Below are 18,679 nucleotides of genomic sequence, written 5' to 3' on the forward strand. Positions count from 1 at the left end.
GCAAGTCTATAAAATGTCTCTGACTTTCAGACAGAGATGTGGCACTGTTCACTTGCTCTCAGTGGGATTTGCACTTGCATTTTCACCTTCATCATATAATGGTGGACTTGCCAATCCACTGGCAAGCTTCCACCTGAAGCCTTTGTAACCAAGGATGCTGTGTGGTCACAGGCAGAGCAAATCTAATTTGACTCAAAAAGAGCCAACCCCAGGGTACCTAGGCAGCTCAGCGGTTGAGCGGTTGAGTGTCTGCCTTAGGCTCAGGTAATGATCCCAGGGTCCTGGGATGGAATTCCACATCAGGCTCCCTGCAGTGAGCCTTATTCTCCCTCAGCTTATGTCTCTTCCTCTCTTTGTGTGTCACTTATGAATAAAAAATAAAATAAAAACCCGAAACCCATCACGTTTGATGTAGAATCATGAGATCTGATTAGCTGAGAGAACCAGTCACAATCCCCCTCAGTATCAGTCAGGGTTCTTAAGTGGCAGACAACAGCAACTGACTCTGACCATGTCAAGCCACAAAGGAAGGCAATGGAGAAAAGTAAGGAAAAGCTGAAGGATCAGGTCTTGGAAGGTACTGGTCTGAAACAGCTCAAGGGGAATCCGTGTAGCAAGAACTCGTAGTAACTTTCTTGAGTAGCAGCAAGAGTGAGCTCCAACATTTTTGAGCCTTGTGTCCATCTGCTCATGATTCCAATTGTAGGGAGATGGTTTGATGAGCTAAGCTCGGATCTTGTTGCCACTGCTTGCAGTGGCAAACCTCTTATGAATGCTCAGTCAATCCCACCATGCAACAGTGTAGGGGAGTTTTCCCAAAGGAAAATACAGTTGTTCTCGCTAGAAAAAAACAAAAAAACAAAAAACAAAGAAAGGAACATGGATGCTAGGCATTCAAATCAGCAGCTGTCCACCACATCATCAAAATGCGGTGGTTAAATTGCAGAGAAAGAGATCGACAGTGAGAGGTGAATAATGAAGTATATCTAGACAACAGCCTAGTAATGAGACTAATAAAAAAAGTCATTAAAATCTGGTTCTGAGTCACAGTTTTAAATCAGCCTAAAGATTTTTTTTCTTTGAGATGCTTCCAACACTACCCAAACCCTGCATGGTATGTTTGGGTAACTGGTCCAGTAAGCATCTCTTTCCAGGCAGCATTACCTGCCTCCTACCCATCTGCCACCCATTCTTGTCTGGCTACTCCTACTCCTTTGTCCTTATCAGAATCTGAACTCCGAGGCTATTTCTTCAGAAACCCCTTTGCTTACACTGGAAGATCAACCAAACACCATAGGATGTTTTACTGAATTTTCAAAGTTTAGCAAATGATGATTTAACTTTTTTTAAAGAATCCAAAGCCAAACCTCCACATCGGATGTAGAATGAGAAAAGTCATGTAAAAACGCTTCCTTGAAGCTGCCTTCCAAGTGCTATCTTGGGCACACTTGGTGTAGCCCCCCTTTACTGAAATGTCCTGGTAGATGCTGTCCAGATGAAAGATGGTTCTCCACTTCTGCTGGAAGTACAAATCAGGCCTGCGTTTTGAAAAAGAGACAGGTTTATCCATCTCTTCAGGGTTAGATGTGGCTTTGTTCCCTGTAAAATTTCACTTTTGGTTATTAAAATATTCACTGTAGGAAACAAGTTTGTAACCCATTTCTCATATTACCTACACACAGAAAAACAAAATTTGATATCCTGGGGTTTATTTGCTGAGGGCGCTTACCATAAAAGCGAGTGAGTATGCATTGGGAAATTCGTCTGGTTAACTCCTTATGGATAAACGTTAGTCACCAGCATCCCTCCCCCCACCCTCCTCCCCGACTCTCGCCCCCAGCACCCTCCCCACCTCCCGACTTCCCGCCTCTCCAGGGCTGGTGACCTAATAGCATTTTTCTTCATGCATATTTTGGCGTCGCCCCATGGCCTGGCTGCCTTCGCCTGTCTGAGTCTTTTGAAATTCCTGCATGTTCGCCCCAGATTAAGCCGAGTGTGTCTCAGGATGTGTGCTCCGTTTTGTTCTTTCCCCTTAACGCTCCCTGTGCAACGTGTCTGGGGGGAGGAGGACAGGACGGGAGGGAGGGGCAGAGGCGAGGAGCTGTCCGCCTTGCACGTTTCCAATCGCATTACGTGAACAAATAGCGGAGGGGCCGCCGGGCCAGAACTGCTTGTGTAACTTTGCAAACGTGCCAGAAAGTTTAAAATCTCTCCTCCTTCCTTCACTCCAGACGCTGCCCGCTCGCCGGGGCCGCCGCGCCGCTCCCCGCCGCCTTCCAGGAGGACTGGGAAAGAGGAGACAGGCGGGTGCCACGTCCCAGCAGCCGCCGTTGCTGCACAAGGGTCCGCAGCCCACCCTTGGCATTGCTTGTAGGGACTGAGTTACCGGCCTCCCCGGTTGAAGATTTCTCCCCTCCCTCACGTGATTCGGGCCCCGTTTCTCTCTTCTCCGATCTGCGACCCCCGGAGTGGGAGCAATCAGGCAACGGGAGCGATGCGCTTCGCCTGGACCGCGCTTCTGCTCGGGCCGCTGCAGCTCTGCGCGCTCCTGCGCTGCGCCCCGCCGGCCGCCGGCCAGCAGCAGCCCCCTCGCCAGCCGCCCGCGGCTCCGGCCGCCTGGCGCCAGAGGATCCAGTGGGAGAACAACGGGCAGGTGTTCAGCCTGTTGAGCCTGGGCTCGCAGTACCAGCCGCAGCGCCGACGGGACGCGGGCACCACCGCCCCGGGCGCGGCCAACGCCGCGGCCCCGCAGCCGCGCACGCCGATCCTGCTGCTCCGCAACCGCACGGCGGCAGCGCGCGAGCGGGCCGCAGGCACCGCGGGGGGCGCCGGCCGCCCCAGACCCGCCGCCCGCCACTGGTTCCAGGCTGGCTACTCGGCGTCCGGGGCCCGCGACGCCAACCAGACCGCGCCGGGAGAGCGCCCGGCGCTCAGTAACCTGCGGCCGCCCAGCCGCGTGGATGGCATGGTGGGCGACGACCCCTACAACCCCTACAAGTACTCCGACGACAACCCCTATTACAACTACTACGACACGTACGAAAGGCCTCGGCCTGGGAGCAGGTATCGGCCCGGATACGGCACCGGCTACTTCCAGTACGGTAAGCACCCCCAAGTCGCAGGAAGCAGCCGCGCACCCCTTCCGCCACTCCGTGGCTCCCCAACGTGGCTGCCTGGGCGCGGCAGGCCTGAGTCCCCGCGGCTCCGATCCCTCCCCCTGCGCCTGCAGAGGCAGCCCTGGAATCCGGTGCAAACCGCGCGCGCCTGGCCCCTCCTGCTTTCTTTCCACTTTGCTTTGCAGCCCTTGGCGTGCCCCGTCTTCCTGCTACCCGCAGCCCGCCTGGGTGAAGGGTGAGGGGTGAGGGGTCAGGGACACGGAGGGTACCCAGAGCCCCAGAGCCGGGGTAGGGGGTGCTGGGCTGGCTCACAGCTACCTATCCCCATCGCCTCCTGACGTTTAGGTCTCCCGGACCTGGTGCCAGATCCGTACTACATCCAGGCGTCCACGTACGTGCAAAAGATGTCCATGTACAACCTGAGATGCGCTGCGGAGGAGAACTGCTTGGCCAGGTACTGGTCGGGCTCTCCGCGGCCGGGCTGCCCCATCTGCGGGTCAGGCGCTGCTCCAGTGCCTGGTCCTCCTGACTGCTGCTCTTGTTCCATGCACACAAGAATTGGGAAATGCGGCAAGAGCTGGGAAGTGGAATGTGGTCTCCTGGGCATGCTGAACTGGATGGAGAGTTTAACATTTTCAAGATTTCTGTGGGTTCTGACTTTCAAACTGTGACACACATCAGGGAGATGGGGTAAACCCTAATCCTGGAGAGTTGAGATCTCGCGTTCTTTTTCCAAGACCCTCAGACTTTGGAGCTAGTGGTTTCCCATAACTTTCTATCAAAGAACTGTACAATGCCATGGAAAAAATTTTGTAATGGAAGAGCTTGTTAATAACCCCTTAAAACATAGAGGGCTAATTTGCCAGTGTGGCACCCCTCATCAGCAAAGGTTAAGTTTTCTTCTTTTGTTTGAGGCCACAATTTAATTTCGTTGTTTTGGTATTACTTCAGCCAGAATAAGAGCATGATCAAGAGCTTTGTTTTTGAATCAGTCCTAAAATAAAGTCATAGCAATTTGGGGAATGGAATTCTCTGACTTTGCTGCTGGGAAACCAGCAGAGGGAGCAAAAGATGTTTTGATAGGTCTCATAAAATTTTTTCAAGTGGAAAATGAAAATACTCAACAGTATGTGAATATATATTCCCACAAAATATGTTAGAAGGAAGAGAGTAGTGTTTATCTGTTCAGTTGTATACTTCTTCCACTTTGACCCATTGTAACTGTCAGGCTAAAGGAAGAGAAGAAAGCTGAACTCAACCATTTTGAGTCTTGCACTCCCTAGGATGTTATTACAGTCATGCCATTGTTTTCAAGATAGCGAAATCGCAAAATTATTTATCTAATCTGGGTGTATGCTTCTAGAATTATTTCCCCACTTTACATCTTAGGAAACTATTTAAGAAGAAATGTATTGTTAAATTCAAAGTTCTTAATAAGTACATATGATTTTTTAAAAAAATTTGAGATAACTGCTACTCATTCATGTGGCTAAACAAGAACTGATTATAAGTACAAAATTTACTTATCACACGTACACTCTTAATCCTAATTTTATTATACTTTTTAACTGCAGGTTTTTCTAGTGGTCATTCATTCACTGATTCAACAAATATTCACTGAACTCTGACCACTTGCCAGGCATCATTCTAGGATCTGGAGATTCAGCAATAAACAAAATAAGCAAAATTCCCCAGGTCTCTTGCAACTGATAGTCTAGTTGGAGGTGGGAGGTAGTTGCCATTATAAAATGGAAAGGGTTTTGCTTGTAATTCATCTTTAGATAGTATCCTGTGAAAGTACTAATGTTTCCTTTTTCAAAACCACAGCTCAGCATACAGGGCAGATGTCAGAGATTATGATCACAGGGTGCTGCTAAGATTCCCTCAAAGAGTGAAAAACCAAGGGACATCAGATTTCTTACCCAGCCGACCAAGATATTCCTGGGAATGGCACAGTTGTCATCAGTAAGTGGATGGGCTTCCTAGGTTCTTCTGAGTTGTGTTTTCCTTTTTTTCACAGAGTTCTTGATGTGACAAGTGCAAAGTCTTATTTCTTACAGAAAAGGGAGAAAATTACTGTTATGATTACATTCAGAATTTTCTCTGTGTGATGTGACATCATCAAGGAAACATATCAGCTACAAGATCATGTTATCTTTTAAAATGGAAATTCAAATCCAGCTCGTTAAAATTCTAAGTCCAGCTCATTAAAACTGCTGATAGGGATACAGCATTGGCTTCCCTAGTATTTTATTCCAATGTATTATAGGTAAGATTTCCAAAAAAACACTTGTTCTAGCCAAGATCACCTACAGTTAGTCAGCATTTCATAAAGTCCACAGGTGATCAGAAGGATTCATATACCAATCTCAGAGAAAAATAGACATGATATACTCCATGAGCTGAGAAGAACCTACCTCTGTCTTTTAAAAGGCCTGTATCAAAGCCAGGGTAATAGCCTGCTTTGTCCTAAATTTAAAGATCTTTACAGAAGGTGGTTCTATGATTTGCCTTGTCTTTTAAAAGGCCTGTATCAAAGCCAGGGTAATAGCCTGCTTTGTCCTAAATTTAAAGATCTTTACAGAAGGTGGTTCTATGATTTGCCTTGGTAACTTGTCCAGGTACTTAATGCCAGGAAATCCTGATGGGTGCCCTGAAACCTTCTGCAATTTGAGCAATTTTTTCTTGTTCTTTCCTTACATGAGAAGATAAACATCTCAGTACCTTCCCTGAAATGAAATGAGAGAAAACAGATATAAACACCGAATTTTCTGATAAAATAAAATTATTTTATTTCTCAATAAAAGTTTATACTTATTAAATAATAATTGTGGGGAAAACATACCATTATTTTCTCCTTTGCATTTTAGTAATGGTTTTGCATTTTTAAAAATCTCACAGAAACCTCCCATGAGTCATGTGCTCTTCTTTTATTTGGAATGAAACATCAATCCTGGCAGCCAAAGGAAACAGATTAGAGAGCATATGGCAGGTTTTACTTAAACTCAGATAATTTAGTATCTATTTCTATTTAATATTCAAATATAAAACAGGGTGTAATAGGAAACAAGATATTCAAACTAAGTCATTTTTTATTCCTAGAAGCAAAGTTAAAAGCTTACAATTCTGATAGATCTCTATTCCTAGGAGAAAGGGCTAGCATGAATCTGGCTTTAAGAAGATAAACTTGATCTCAATTTTAGTGTGAAAACACGTGTGGGAGGCAGTGGGGGAGTCACCTAAAGTCCTCATGGCTTTGTTTCTCTGTATGTTACTGACATCTGTCTCTGTGTTGTGTGGGACATCAGGCATTACCACAGCATGGATGAATTCAGCCACTATGACCTACTTGATGCCAGTACCCAGAGGAGAGTGGCTGAAGGCCACAAAGCCAGTTTCTGTCTTGAGGACACATCCTGTGACTATGGCTACCACAGGCGATTTGCATGTACAGCACATACACAGGTAGGTTGGCCCTCTGACATCAGAAACCCAAAAGCTTCAGAGAGAAAACTGTGGTCTTTTCTTTCCTCCTGCCACTCTTTTATAAACTATTTCATTTAGGGGTTCATCTGATCAAGATGGAAAATAACTGGGAAAAGGAAACTGGTCTCTTGAGGATTTTATTTATTTATTTATTTATTTATTTATTTATTTATTTAGAGGGAGAGAAAAGTTGGGGATGGGCAGAGGGAGAGAGAGAGAGACAGGGAATTCCAAGCAGACTCCAAGCACAGAATGAAGCCTGACGTGGGGCTCAAACTCGTGACCCTGAGATCATGACCTGAGATGAAATCAAGAGCCAGACAATTAAGTGACTGAGCCACTCAGGTGCCCCAGATTCAAAGTAGTTTTTAAAGACTTTCATCATTTCAAAAAGTCAATGTGCATAATCGCTATGTTCCATAGTGAAAAGCAGTGGTTTAGTCCCTGAACAAATCTGACTGGCTTCCAGTATCTGCACTCATTCTGTACTCTTTAACTGCCTCGGTAAATAACTGTGGAGGAGACACTTCTGTTTTCTCACCTTCAAAACCATTCCTCTCTCCACCCATTAAGCTAGAGAGAGAACAGTGATTGGGGTTAGCCAAAGAGAGAACCTAAGTTTCCTACAAAGCACCTCAGAATCAGTCTCTTTTAAAGCATGCAAATGAGAGCGGAAGGATATAATTTCTTTTTCCACACGTATATAGTTAAACCTACGATATAATTGATGTCAGATGTCCTTTGTGGATTTTTAAAAATCGTGCTGACCTAAACAGTGTGTATGTCTTATAATGGGAAAATGTGTGTCAGTTAAAAGCCAAGCCAGTATTTCTATAAGAAACCCTCATTTTTATAAAGGGACATTATAATTTTACTCCAGCGGAAATCTTGGCAAGGGGCAGTGAATGTGCATGACGCACCAAGGGATCAGCAGCTGGCATTTCAGGGAGCAAATTCCAGGGCTGTGGCAGGAAGCTTTTCAGTGACCCAAATGTTACCACTGCCTCTTCCTCTGAGCTTAAAACATCATAGCAATTGCAGAGGGAGAAGATTCAATTCCATGCTCTGGGGGAAGCAATGCACTTACTCTAAGTAAAAGTTGATGCAACCTACCCACATTACACATATGTGGGCAGAGAGATTCCCTTTACACTCAGTGATCCACAGTCACCATCTGCCCGTGTTGTGGCTGTAGTTTATTCTCTCCATTTAGAAAAAGAGGCACTATGGACAGCTGTGTGTTGAAATATTTGAATTTAAGTCTATAGCTATATATAGTACTTCAGTCTCTCAATTCCCTGGGGTGACCCAACTTCATTTTCTATGGGAGCTTTCTGACTAATCATCTTCTGTTTATATCCTATTTAACTACTGTTCACCATGTCTTGCGTTGAAAGTGATTTGTTTATTCGTGCTTTTCACTATACTGGTGTTTCTTTAACATGGACTTCATTTGAAGGCACACACACACACAAAATTCTCACAAAGCCCCAGTGTTGACTTAGATTAGTTGTATTACAATGTTGTCTAAGTGTATCCAAACATAAAAGAAGATATAACTTCCTTATATCTATACTTCCATATAAACCTTAAGTTCTTAGATAACGAATTTACATTTTCAACATATATGAAACTAGAAACAGTTACATTAACGTCATTAATTTAATGTAACCAACAGTTCTCTTTTGCTAAAACCAATCAGCTAATTTAGCCAGCACTGGCGAAAGCTCTACATTTCACCTGTTTTTAAAGTTTGTGAATATGTGATATGCTTGTTTTTTTTAATAGTCTTAAAAATTCCTATTATTTGTGTACAAGTTCAAATAATCAAAGTTAAAACTTAACTTAAATCCTGCCAGCTGGAGTACCAACTTCAGCACTCTTTAAAGCTCTTTTGTTCACTTGAAGGTAAGATCAGTACTGTAGCATTCTTTAAAGTCTTAAATCGATAGCTAATCCAGTCAATGGACGTGTTACAAATATGTAGGGGTGGGACTCTGAGTTAGCAGCAGAGCAACAATTACAATAGCTAGCACTTACTGAGTATCTACTACTGCCAGGATCAGAATTAAATGTGCCGGGCCCGGAAACTAAACAATCTTCATCTGGTTCTCCCGGCTGCGGCCACAGGTACTTTTGAGTTTGGCCTGTGTGTACTACTGTGTGCTGTATGAAAGCACGGTGCTACACCATTCTTCCCAAATTAGGCAATAGCCATACTGGCATTGATAGAATATGCTTGGCGGGTTTTGCCATCTCTTTGGTGATCAAAGTGTTCTTAAGACCAAAGAAATTTTGGGTGCTGAAATTAAATGGCAGTAATGAATTAAAATGATTCTAGCATATGATTTTAAATTTACTTTAGATGAGCATTAGAATGAAAATATAACAATTCAAGCTTCTCAAGAAGAACTAATGGAATCAAGAACCCACCTATGGACTTCAATTTAAGCAAATTTTCCCAGACTGTAACTTTCTGGAGAGTAAGGACCCTATCTATTAGAATTTTTCTCCTTCCTACCTGTAGAAGGCAATCATTTCCTTATAGAAGTGAGTATCTTAGCAAGTGGACTGATGTGCTGATATTCATTAACTGAGGCATACATTCATCCTTTTCATTCAATAAAATATTTCAGTGGGATATGAGACAGAGAATAGTGTGGTGGTCAAGACTAGGGACCCTGGACCCCAAACATCTAAACTCAAAACCAGCTCAGCCATTTGCTAGCTATATATCCTTGAGTGACTTTATTGACCTTAAAGTGACTCATTTTCCTCATCTGCAAAATGGAGATAATAATAGCACCTATCTCATGTACTTGTGAATATTGAATTTATAAATGTAATATGTTTAAAATTGTTAAACATAACAAAAAATGCAACAAAAGTCCACCCTCAGGGAGTTTATAATCTCTAGTTAGATATATTCTTATACAGTACCGTTATAATACAGAGCATTAGAGGACAAACACTATAAAATCTGGGCAGAATAAGGGAAGGTAATTTCCAAGAGAAAGTGGGAAGGGTTGTACTGATGACACTTGAGCTAGGTGGATTATTACATGACCATTATTCTCGAACTGGTGATATTCTAGAATTTTGATGGAAACCTGTTCTGTCAATTTAAGATTGTATTTATCGCTGGTGATTGATGACACTTTTAAGAAGCTAGATGTGCTACTACTTATATTAGTCCTGTATTTTTTTTAGCTGGAGGTGCTATAAGGCTGAGTAATATATACTTCTCAAAGGAGATGCAATATAAGTATAGTTTTATGTCAAACTCTTGTAAGTACTAACTTAAAATTTAATTTGCAAATAATAAGCACATTCTTTAGCATACTCTGACCATTTATCCTCTTTTTAAATGTTTAAATTTTATTTGTTTTAGGGGTTGAGTCCTGGCTGCTATGATACCTACAATGCAGACATAGACTGCCAATGGATTGATATTACAGATGTAAAACCTGGAAACTATATTCTAAAGGTAGAGACTTTTGAAAATATAAACCTAAAATTTATTTCGATTGCAACTCAAGGGGCCTCCCCTTCTGAATCACTGTTAAATAATCACAATCGTGCAAGCAACTATACACCTCCTAGAAATATTTCTGACCAACCCACATATATGAAAGAAAATTTTAAGGAACTTTGGGGGAAAATATATAGCCTCTTTCTATAACTTCTCCAGAACTTTACCACTTGCCTAACTTTTTAAATCCCCTCCCTGCCTGATTTAGTTGAAGCATTTCCTTGTTCTAGCCCTGTGGAAATAGGAAGAGATTAACCAGCAAACACTGCTGATGAATTCTGAAACATGGATGATGTTTATGTTGCCTAGGTCAGTGTGAATCCCAGCTACCTGGTGCCTGAATCAGACTATTCCAACAATGTCGTGCGCTGTGAAATCCGCTACACGGGACACCATGCATATGCCTCGGGCTGCACAATCTCACCGTGAGTCCCATTTGCCTAGTTTCATAATTCTCTTCTCAAAGTGTTTTAGTTCACTGACAGGCATTAAACATATATTTGTATTTTTTAAAGATGTTTATTTTTATTTACTTGAGAGCAAGAGAGAGAGAAAGCAAAAGAGAGAGCATGAGTGGGGGGAGAGGTAGAGGGAGAAGCAGACTCCCTTCTGAGCAGAAAGCCTGATGATGCAGGGCTCAGGCTTGATCCCAGAACCCTGGGGTCATGACCTGAGCTGAAAGCAGATGCTTAATCGACTTAGAGGTGCCCCTCTAAGTGTCTGTTTCTAATACTACTGCAGCTTCCTTATAAGACGGTCCATGTTATCACATCATTAGAGCTGATCTTTCTTTGACGAGCTAGAGAAGGGGGTGGGGAAATGTACTCATGTCTTTATCATCTTTTTTTTAATCATCTTTTATCATCTTCATCTAAGCTCAGCTAAAGCTTAGCTTCCAAGACAAGACATACACACAGAACACGCTGTTTATCCAAAAAGCCCGTGTGGCGGCTGAATATGTAAAACATGCAATATGCAGTGTGGGTGACCTTGTGGGATCCCAAACAGTTAGATTTCCTGTCTCCTTGCCAGAATCCATGAAGCAGCTCTGAAGAAATTCCTAGAGTTCTTTAAAATACATTTTGAAAATCATTGCCTTAAAGTATTCCAACTGAAGAGGTCAGACTGCCTGTTCTATAGAAACCCAAGATTTTACAAATTTGAGTTCTAAAACCACAAGTACTAGAAAAGTGCCTTACAAAAGGAAGGGTGTGTGGAGGTTCCTCTGTAATTTTCTTAAGCCCTGGAACCCTTCTGTGAATGAAATCTTAGAGGGAATCCCAGCACATGAATATTAACAGGGGTGGTGCTGTGATTAAAGTAATGGGACCAAGGTTAGGTAGTTTGATTTGCTTGTCTCTCTTCTACTCCATCCTTAAGCTTACCTGCTCTAGTATTGCTGGGTTAGTGATGCTAACTTCCTAACTACTTGTGCCACCTGTGACTGATCACAACAGAAAAACAGCATTAGAATGATATTGAACATGCATCCATGCAGGAGAGGCACCCATGTCTCTGGGTCACGTGGAGGCCTGTCAAAGAGCTATGCTTACACTTAATAAACATTTCTCCCAGATACTCAAACCAGGACAACAGTTGGCCACCCATACATCTGTAGTTTGAGGGGTTTCCTAACTTCCCTAAACCTCATTGTTCAGGTTGTCTTCCACACCCGGGCTCCTGGCCAGGGGATGTGTGAGGCTTCTATTGAGCAGTGCATGTTCAATGTATAGTGTCTTGGGTTGCGTTCACCTTGGAGGGAGCCCTTTCCTTATTCCATAAAGGAGCAGAACCTGTGCTTTACAAGTGTCATCACAGCTTTGGAGATAGATGCAGCCTAGAACAGCAAAGGGACAGCACAGAAAATAAGATAATCAAATATATTCTTCTGAACATGCCCACAGTGCAGAAAACCTGGCTGGGTTTATGGCCCATATTGTGTGGAGCTGGTCAAAGTATAAATGAAGATCCTCAGCACATAAGTGTAATTTAAGCAAAAATAAAGCATTATAAAATACATGGTTTAATTAATTTCTCTTATTTTTTATCATTCCTTATTCACTCATTCTCTATATATTCATTGACAGTCTCACTTTTGCACTCTGTATTTATTGAGGTCCTTCATCAGGTGTTAGAGAGTAATACAAAGATAAATATGATTTCTGACCCTTTACTGTGCCCCTTTAGCTGTATTATAATAATTTGCAATTAATTACTTGTGGCTCTCCTGTATAATGTTTGTCTCCTACCCACTCTGACATGGTTGGGACCTAGACACTCTTGTCCACCACTGGATTCCCCGGGGGCAGGCCTACCACCATGTAGCCTCTCATTCCACATTCAAGTAATAGAGAAATGACCCTCTCCTTCAGGGACTTCAGGATGTGGAATTGAAAGGCCAAGAGAAATACACATATAACTGTAGCAGAGATACACTATGAAAATTCTAAGAGGGGTGAAATAAAATGCAGAGGAAACAGCAGGACCTCTGCTATAGGCTAGCTGACTCCCAGGTACAACTGCTGGCCTTGCACTGAGAACAGGTCTGGAGACGTGAGTCTTTTTGCATAGAATATGTCTTACTTTTCATCAGTAGAATCTATTGAATTGGGTATTGCCAGGTATTTAAAACAAATAAAAATTATTATATTGCTCCAGCACAGTGTTGTTCTTTTTTTTTTTTAAACCAGTTGTCACTAACTACAACTAAATTTTAAGAGTGGTTGAGGTAACATTTTAATAAGCAATAATGATCAGATGGAAATATGAGACGGTGTGATGACCCATAGTGACTTGTAATCAAATAACAAGATCCACTCTATGTGTGGAAAATAATGAGAGCTGTGCAGAGATCATGACAGAGGAATCCTTACCTTCAGGAGAATGATGCCTGGCCTCCTTTATTCTGACTTTCATTTCTGGTCTCCCTTGTGAGGGATCAGCATTCAGAGGAAGGAGAGATTTCCTCTGGCTGAGACTCAGGAATGGCTTTAGGAAGCATTTGAATGGAGCCTTGAAGGCTGAGGAGGATTGCACTGGGGGCAGTTAAGGGAGGGCATGCCAGGAGAGGTCAACATCCTGGCTGCCCTGTGGCAGGAAGAAACTGCAGGCGTGTTTGGAAAACCAAGTCATCTAGTGTGATTAAGGAGTTAAGATTTGGGTGAAAAGGATGGGAAAGGTAAATTGGGACCAGGGAGCATTGAAGAGCAAGCTAAAAAGTTTGAACTTCATTCTAAAGGCCATGGGGAGTCTTTGAAGTTCTTGAGGAAGGAGTCTAACTTGCTAAACCTAAAGTGTGGTCAGTCTGGTGGCTCTGAGAGCAGCCCTGCCTGTGATTCCCTTGGTAATGTTATTGAACTTTTTTAATTCCGAAAGACATATCATCTCTCAGTTCGCCTCACTGTTTTCATCTCACTGTTTTCATGCTAATCGCATACCGAAGAACATTCCACTGGTAGGTAAAAACTACCCAAGAAGAGAGGGTGTGCCTTTGATATATCCACTCTCTCTCTCAATCTTTTAAAAATTTATTTATGAGAGAGAGAGAGAGAGAGAGAGAGAGAGAGAGAGAGAGAGAGAGAGAACAGGCTCTGGGGGAGGAGCAGAGGGAGAGAGAGAATCTCAAGCAGACTCCACACTAAGTGCAAAGCCCAATGCAGGGCTCAACCTCATGACCCTGAGATCATGACCTGAGCTGAAACCAAGAGCTGGATGCTTAACCGACTGAACAACCCAGGTGCTACACCTCTTTTTTTTTTTTTCCCCATTGTAAACAAAATGTATGGACCGAGGGACTGTGGTTCAGGTCAGTTTTATGATACTATGATTAAGTTCTCTCTCACAAAACTTAGTATCTGGAAATTGCTGGCTTATGATTTGGAATGCTTCATTTCTTTACATGAGGACCTATGATCACAGTGTAAACAACATATTTGTTTGGTTGGCTTTGACTCAGTCTTTGCCTATTAAGGCATCAGTCTACATCCAAAACAATGCTGGGAAAGGAGTAATGTAGGACAGTGCAGAGGCCATGAAACTGCTTCTAGGTGGGCATACAGTGCTTGCTCCATGGAGTGAACTCATCTGGACAGGGCTGTTGGTTCTCTAAGTCCTGCTTTACTCTTGGTTACTTCAGAGGCTGTTTCTTTTCACTTTAAACATTAAGTCAGGTATACACTTTCTGCTACTAACATAGTCTCTTCCTTTAAATTATTTTTTTTAGAGATTTTATTTATTTATTTATTTGAGAGAGTGAGCGAAAGAGAGACAGAGTATGGGGGGAGGGTGTCGGCAGAGGGAGAAGTAGGCTTGCCACTAAGCAGCCAAATGCAGGACTCAATCCCAGGACTACAGGATCATGACACAGCCGAAGGCAGACGCTTAACTGACTGAGCCACCCAGGCACCCCTCCTTTAAATCATCATTAAAATAATGTATTAATGAGTAATTTCACGAGGTGACTATTGCAGACTACTGCAGAGGTGGAGGGAAATTGCCACAGATTTTTTTTTTTTAAAGATCAACTTTAAACTTGTCTACTGTACTCACTCATAATATTATCAAGTTAATAATTTGTCTTATTTTGTTTTCTTAATCTAGGTATTAGAAAGCAAGCCAAAACTCCCAATGGATAAATCAGTGCCTGGTGTTCTGAAGTGGGAAAAAAAAATAGATTAACTTCAGTAGGATTTACATAATTTGAAAGAGTGAACAGAAAACAGCAAAGGAACTTTTGTTTGGACTGTTTTATAACATAGCACATAACTGGATTTTGAACATTTAAATTGGCATTATTTGGGAAATTTTTAATATCATTCATATCACTTTGTGAATGAACACAGTGTTTTCATTCTGTAGATGCACACTTTGGCTCTTTGAAGGAAATCCAAATTTCTTATGCTCCTTTGGAAATTATGGTGGAAAAGGGAAAGTAACATTTCAGTGTTTCAAAATGAAACAAAATTACTGGGAAGTGAGAATTTTCTTAAGTGCTGAAACTTAAGTGAACCAAAACACTAACTGGCTTGTATTTGTCTTAGTATAGATTAATTCAGAAAGGAGGTTCCTACTGTTCAAATAGATACAGACACATTTGGTGCTGAGCAAGGAACAAAGATTACCATTGGTGTCGAGCAATATTACTATATAGCAGAGAAATGGCAATATATGTATTCAGATAGTTACATCCCTATATAAAATTTATGTTTACATTTTAAAATTAGTAAACTCCTGTCTTTCTGTTCAGTGTACCATTTCATTCTGACTTAAGTCAGCTTTTGTTTTGGAACAAAATGAGTAACTGAGCTGTCCAATTCCTGCCTGACATTCGTTGATGCTGCCTTAATTCTTTAATTTTCCTATAGGCAGAGACCTTTTAAGTGGCATTCTTAAAATCACCATTCTGGGGACTGGTGTATGGAGGACAGCTTTGTCTATGGGAGGTCATTCTGATGACAGATGTGATATATTCAGAGATACTAGCTATGTGTTTAAATATATAGAACTATTAGCCTAAAAATTTTCCTGGCTGACATACAAATCATACAAACAAGTCCCCAAACCACAATTGTCTCTCACTTTAAAAAATTAATTAAAAAAATCTTAGGTTTTCAACTTTTTTACATTTTTCTTCAATGTTTAGCTTTAAAATGAAGAATGCTAAAAACAATTTAAACTATCCAGAATAGAACATAGTATCTGGATATAGGAACATTATCAAGGTCATCAAGGAATCAGTAACACGTTTTTTTTTTTTCTTTTTCTTTCTGTATCTGAAGTATAAACCAAATTAGCAAAGCACATAACATGACATAATTGAGGGGTTGGTGAATAAGGGGAAAAAAAAACTTTCCATAAAACTGAAGGACTGTGCTGCATAATGAGACAGCTGTGATTTTATTTTAAAACTGTGAAATCATGTGCCATAACAAAATTTGGAAAATTCCTTTTTTTTTCCTAGTTCTAAAAGGTGCAGAGAGAAATCAAATGACACTTTTAAGTTAGTGGTGCTTAGACAGAAGTCTTCCTGCATTAACCAATATTAAAATCTCAAGCAAGGGATTTCCAATGCCAGGACATGTTTGGTAGAATTTAAAAGTGAGTTGGGATCCCTGTATTACATGTCATAGAGTTGTAAAGTCAATCAACACCAACTACTAAGAGTCTTTCTGCACTCACTAGTGCCTAGCACAGCAAGAGGGTCTAGAAGATGGACAGTCATCCAGAGATGAGGATGCAATCCTCATCTGCCAACAGAGAATGCAGCTTGATAGAGACCAGGAACTTTTATTGATCTGGTATCTGAGCTATGGAATAGTTTCTTTGATGTACCTCTTTGCCTTATATTGCTTTGTTAGTTTTAAGACTGTAGAACCATCCTTTCAAATTATAATCTTTTTAATAGAGATATTTTAATATACTTGCTTTAAACACACACACACACACACACACACACACACACACACAAAACTACTGTCAGTATTAATACTGAGCCAGACTGGCATCTACAGATTAAGGCCTATCATTTCATTAAGAATCTTACCCCTATAAGAATTATATTATGGCCTTTGGACATATATGAGAAGACATTTTCAATCATTCACTGAGCCTTCCACCTGTCTGTCCACCCATTGTCATTTGAGGGCCTAATACGTGTCAGGCACTTACATGCTAGGCCTTGGGATATTAAAAAAAATCTCTCCCCTAACTTCAATAGGTATTAAAAATGTCATTATTACCCTTTAGGTTCACCTTATTTCATTTTTAACAACTATACATGTATGTCTAAAGTTTTTCTATTTTTAGCACTATTGTTTTTCATGACCATATTTTATTTTAAAAAATAAGTTAAAATAAATAGTTATATGCATGTATGTGTTACTAATAATTAAAACTATGTTTTCAATCATTAAAATGTCTGCCTCTTAAATATAACACCTACTATTTGGTTGTTTTTTTTAAAATAACTTTCAATTAGGAGGCTAAAGATTCTTCTTATTCCTTATGTAAATATTCCTTCCTCCCACTACCCCTAAACACTCTCAAAAAACTTACACATATTGATTTAACACTCAATATTTTTGAACCTCAAGGGATCTCTCCTTTAAGTAACTACAAAAATTGTAATGATTAGCTGGTAAAAGTCACCCATTAATAAAATTTAAATAAAAAACCTAATCCAGTCTTACCAAACTCCACATAAAATATTTTTACAATAGGAAGCAGAAATAATCCTAAAACTGTTGAGTACTGAAAAGAAACCGGCTTTTAAATTAATAAAGACTAAAAAAATGAACTAAATAGGAAAATAATTTATTGATTCCTTCCATATGCCATATTTGTGGCCTCACACTTATTCAGACTACAGTCTGGATTAAAGATGTCTTGACCTTTAAAGCTAGGATTCAGTTTCCCAGCAGTACCATAACATACGAATCCACACGTATCCATAAGAATCCATTGCCTATTTCCAGGGAATCTTTATATTTTTACATAGTAATTTTATTCACAATCTCTACCATCTAATTAGGTATTATTCATAATAATGAACAATTTTTTCTCTCTTTGAAATTTCATAGGATAATCCCATATATAAACATTCCCAATATTCAGGTTCCGGAGGAAATGCAGTGCACTAAAATGATTGCAGCACTGAGAATTCATCTTCAGTAAACTTTCTGAAAATACAGACAATATTTTGTTTTAAAAATACCTTGTTTTGATATTAACCATATGGTAACTGATAGGTAAAAATTACCCTTTTCCTGTATTTTTTATGTTCAGAATTTATATTCACAATCAACATATTCAATCAACAGCTTGATTTCATTCCTAACTACTAAAAGTCCTGGGCCACTTTTGAACACTTAAAGCATTTCATTTATCCTTCAAACCAAAATGGTGCTGAAATACTTCAACTTGAATGTAAAATGTATTAAATCGTAGCTCACAGGATATAAACATTTAATTAATGCTTGCTACAAACTAAGCGACACGTGATCTGGTATTGTAATGTTTTTAATGAAGTTTTAATTTCTTCCAAATTTTTCAGGTATCCTATTTGTAAAACATTTGTAACTTTTTCTGAAGAGCTCTTATTTTATTTTAAATGCCCAGACACTGGCTTTATAGTCTTCTTTACACTCTCACATTCTTTTATTATATGCTTATATTATGATTGCAAGATTATGTAAAAATGCCTTGAATAAATGATTTCAAGTGTCTGTAGTGGTCATTTGTTGCTAAGTGTAAATAAATGATAGGACTTTCATTTTACGTTAAAATCCTAAAACCATATCTATGGTTGGTGGTTTGCTTAACTGCCTTTTTTATTAACAAACTGTTTAAAGAGCTCACATACCCGAAACTTGTCTTCGATGGATAAAAATCTAGCTGATGTTTCTTTTTTCTTTTCTTTCTTTTTTTTTTTTTTTAAAAGAAAAGGAGTGGGGAGGGGAAGAGGGAGATGGAGAGAGAGAATCCTAAGCATGCTGGGCATGGAGCCTGACTGGGACTTGATCTCACTGAGACCACAGCCTGAGCCAAA

The 18,679-nt window shown here is 40.7% G+C and overlaps 2 protein-coding genes across 4 annotated transcripts in view; one reads left to right on the forward strand and one right to left on the reverse strand.

Annotated features, from left to right (window-relative positions):
• Positions 1-4,935, reverse strand: part of LOC121495445 (zinc finger protein 474) — a 106,418-nt gene extending 101,483 nt beyond the window's left edge. For both annotated transcript variants that reach the window (XR_005988987.1, XM_041762915.1), the window contains exon 1: positions 3,512-4,935. The gene's annotated coding sequence lies outside the window, so the exon portion shown is untranslated. The remainder of the gene's footprint in view (positions 1-3,511) is intronic.
• Positions 1,850-18,356, forward strand: LOX (lysyl oxidase). Of its 2 annotated transcripts, XM_041762918.1 has the most exons (7): positions 1,855-3,101; positions 3,462-3,570; positions 4,944-5,081; positions 6,425-6,581; positions 9,994-10,089; positions 10,444-10,559; positions 14,734-18,356. In XM_041762918.1, the coding sequence occupies exons 1-7, from the start codon at positions 2,495-2,497 to the stop codon at positions 14,738-14,740; spliced, it is 1,230 nt and encodes a 409-aa protein (XP_041618852.1). In that variant the 5' UTR covers positions 1,855-2,494; the 3' UTR covers positions 14,741-18,356. The 2 variants fall into 2 exon arrangements, with proteins under 2 accessions (XP_041618853.1, XP_041618852.1); XM_041762919.1 differs by lacking the exon at positions 14,734-18,356 and having other exon boundaries at positions 1,850-3,101; positions 10,444-10,563.
• The last annotated feature ends 323 nt before the right edge of the window (positions 18,357-18,679 follow it).

Source organism: Vulpes lagopus, chromosome 7 (genome assembly GCF_018345385.1).
Source record: "Vulpes lagopus strain Blue_001 chromosome 7, ASM1834538v1, whole genome shotgun sequence".
Classification (NCBI taxonomy): Eukaryota; Metazoa; Chordata; class Mammalia; order Carnivora; family Canidae; genus Vulpes; species Vulpes lagopus.

Excerpts from the sequence above, each read along its gene's own strand:
- LOX (XM_041762918.1), top strand. The coding sequence starts at position 2,495 with ATGCGCTTCGCCTGGACCGCGCTTCTGCTCGGGCCGCTGCAGCTCTGC. Across the intron at positions 3,102-3,461 it reads CACCGGCTACTTCCAGTACG|GTCTCCCGGACCTGGTGCCA; the intron begins GTAAGCACCCCC and ends CCTGACGTTTAG. Across the intron at positions 10,090-10,443 it reads CTGGAAACTATATTCTAAAG|GTCAGTGTGAATCCCAGCTA; the intron begins GTAGAGACTTTT and ends TATGTTGCCTAG.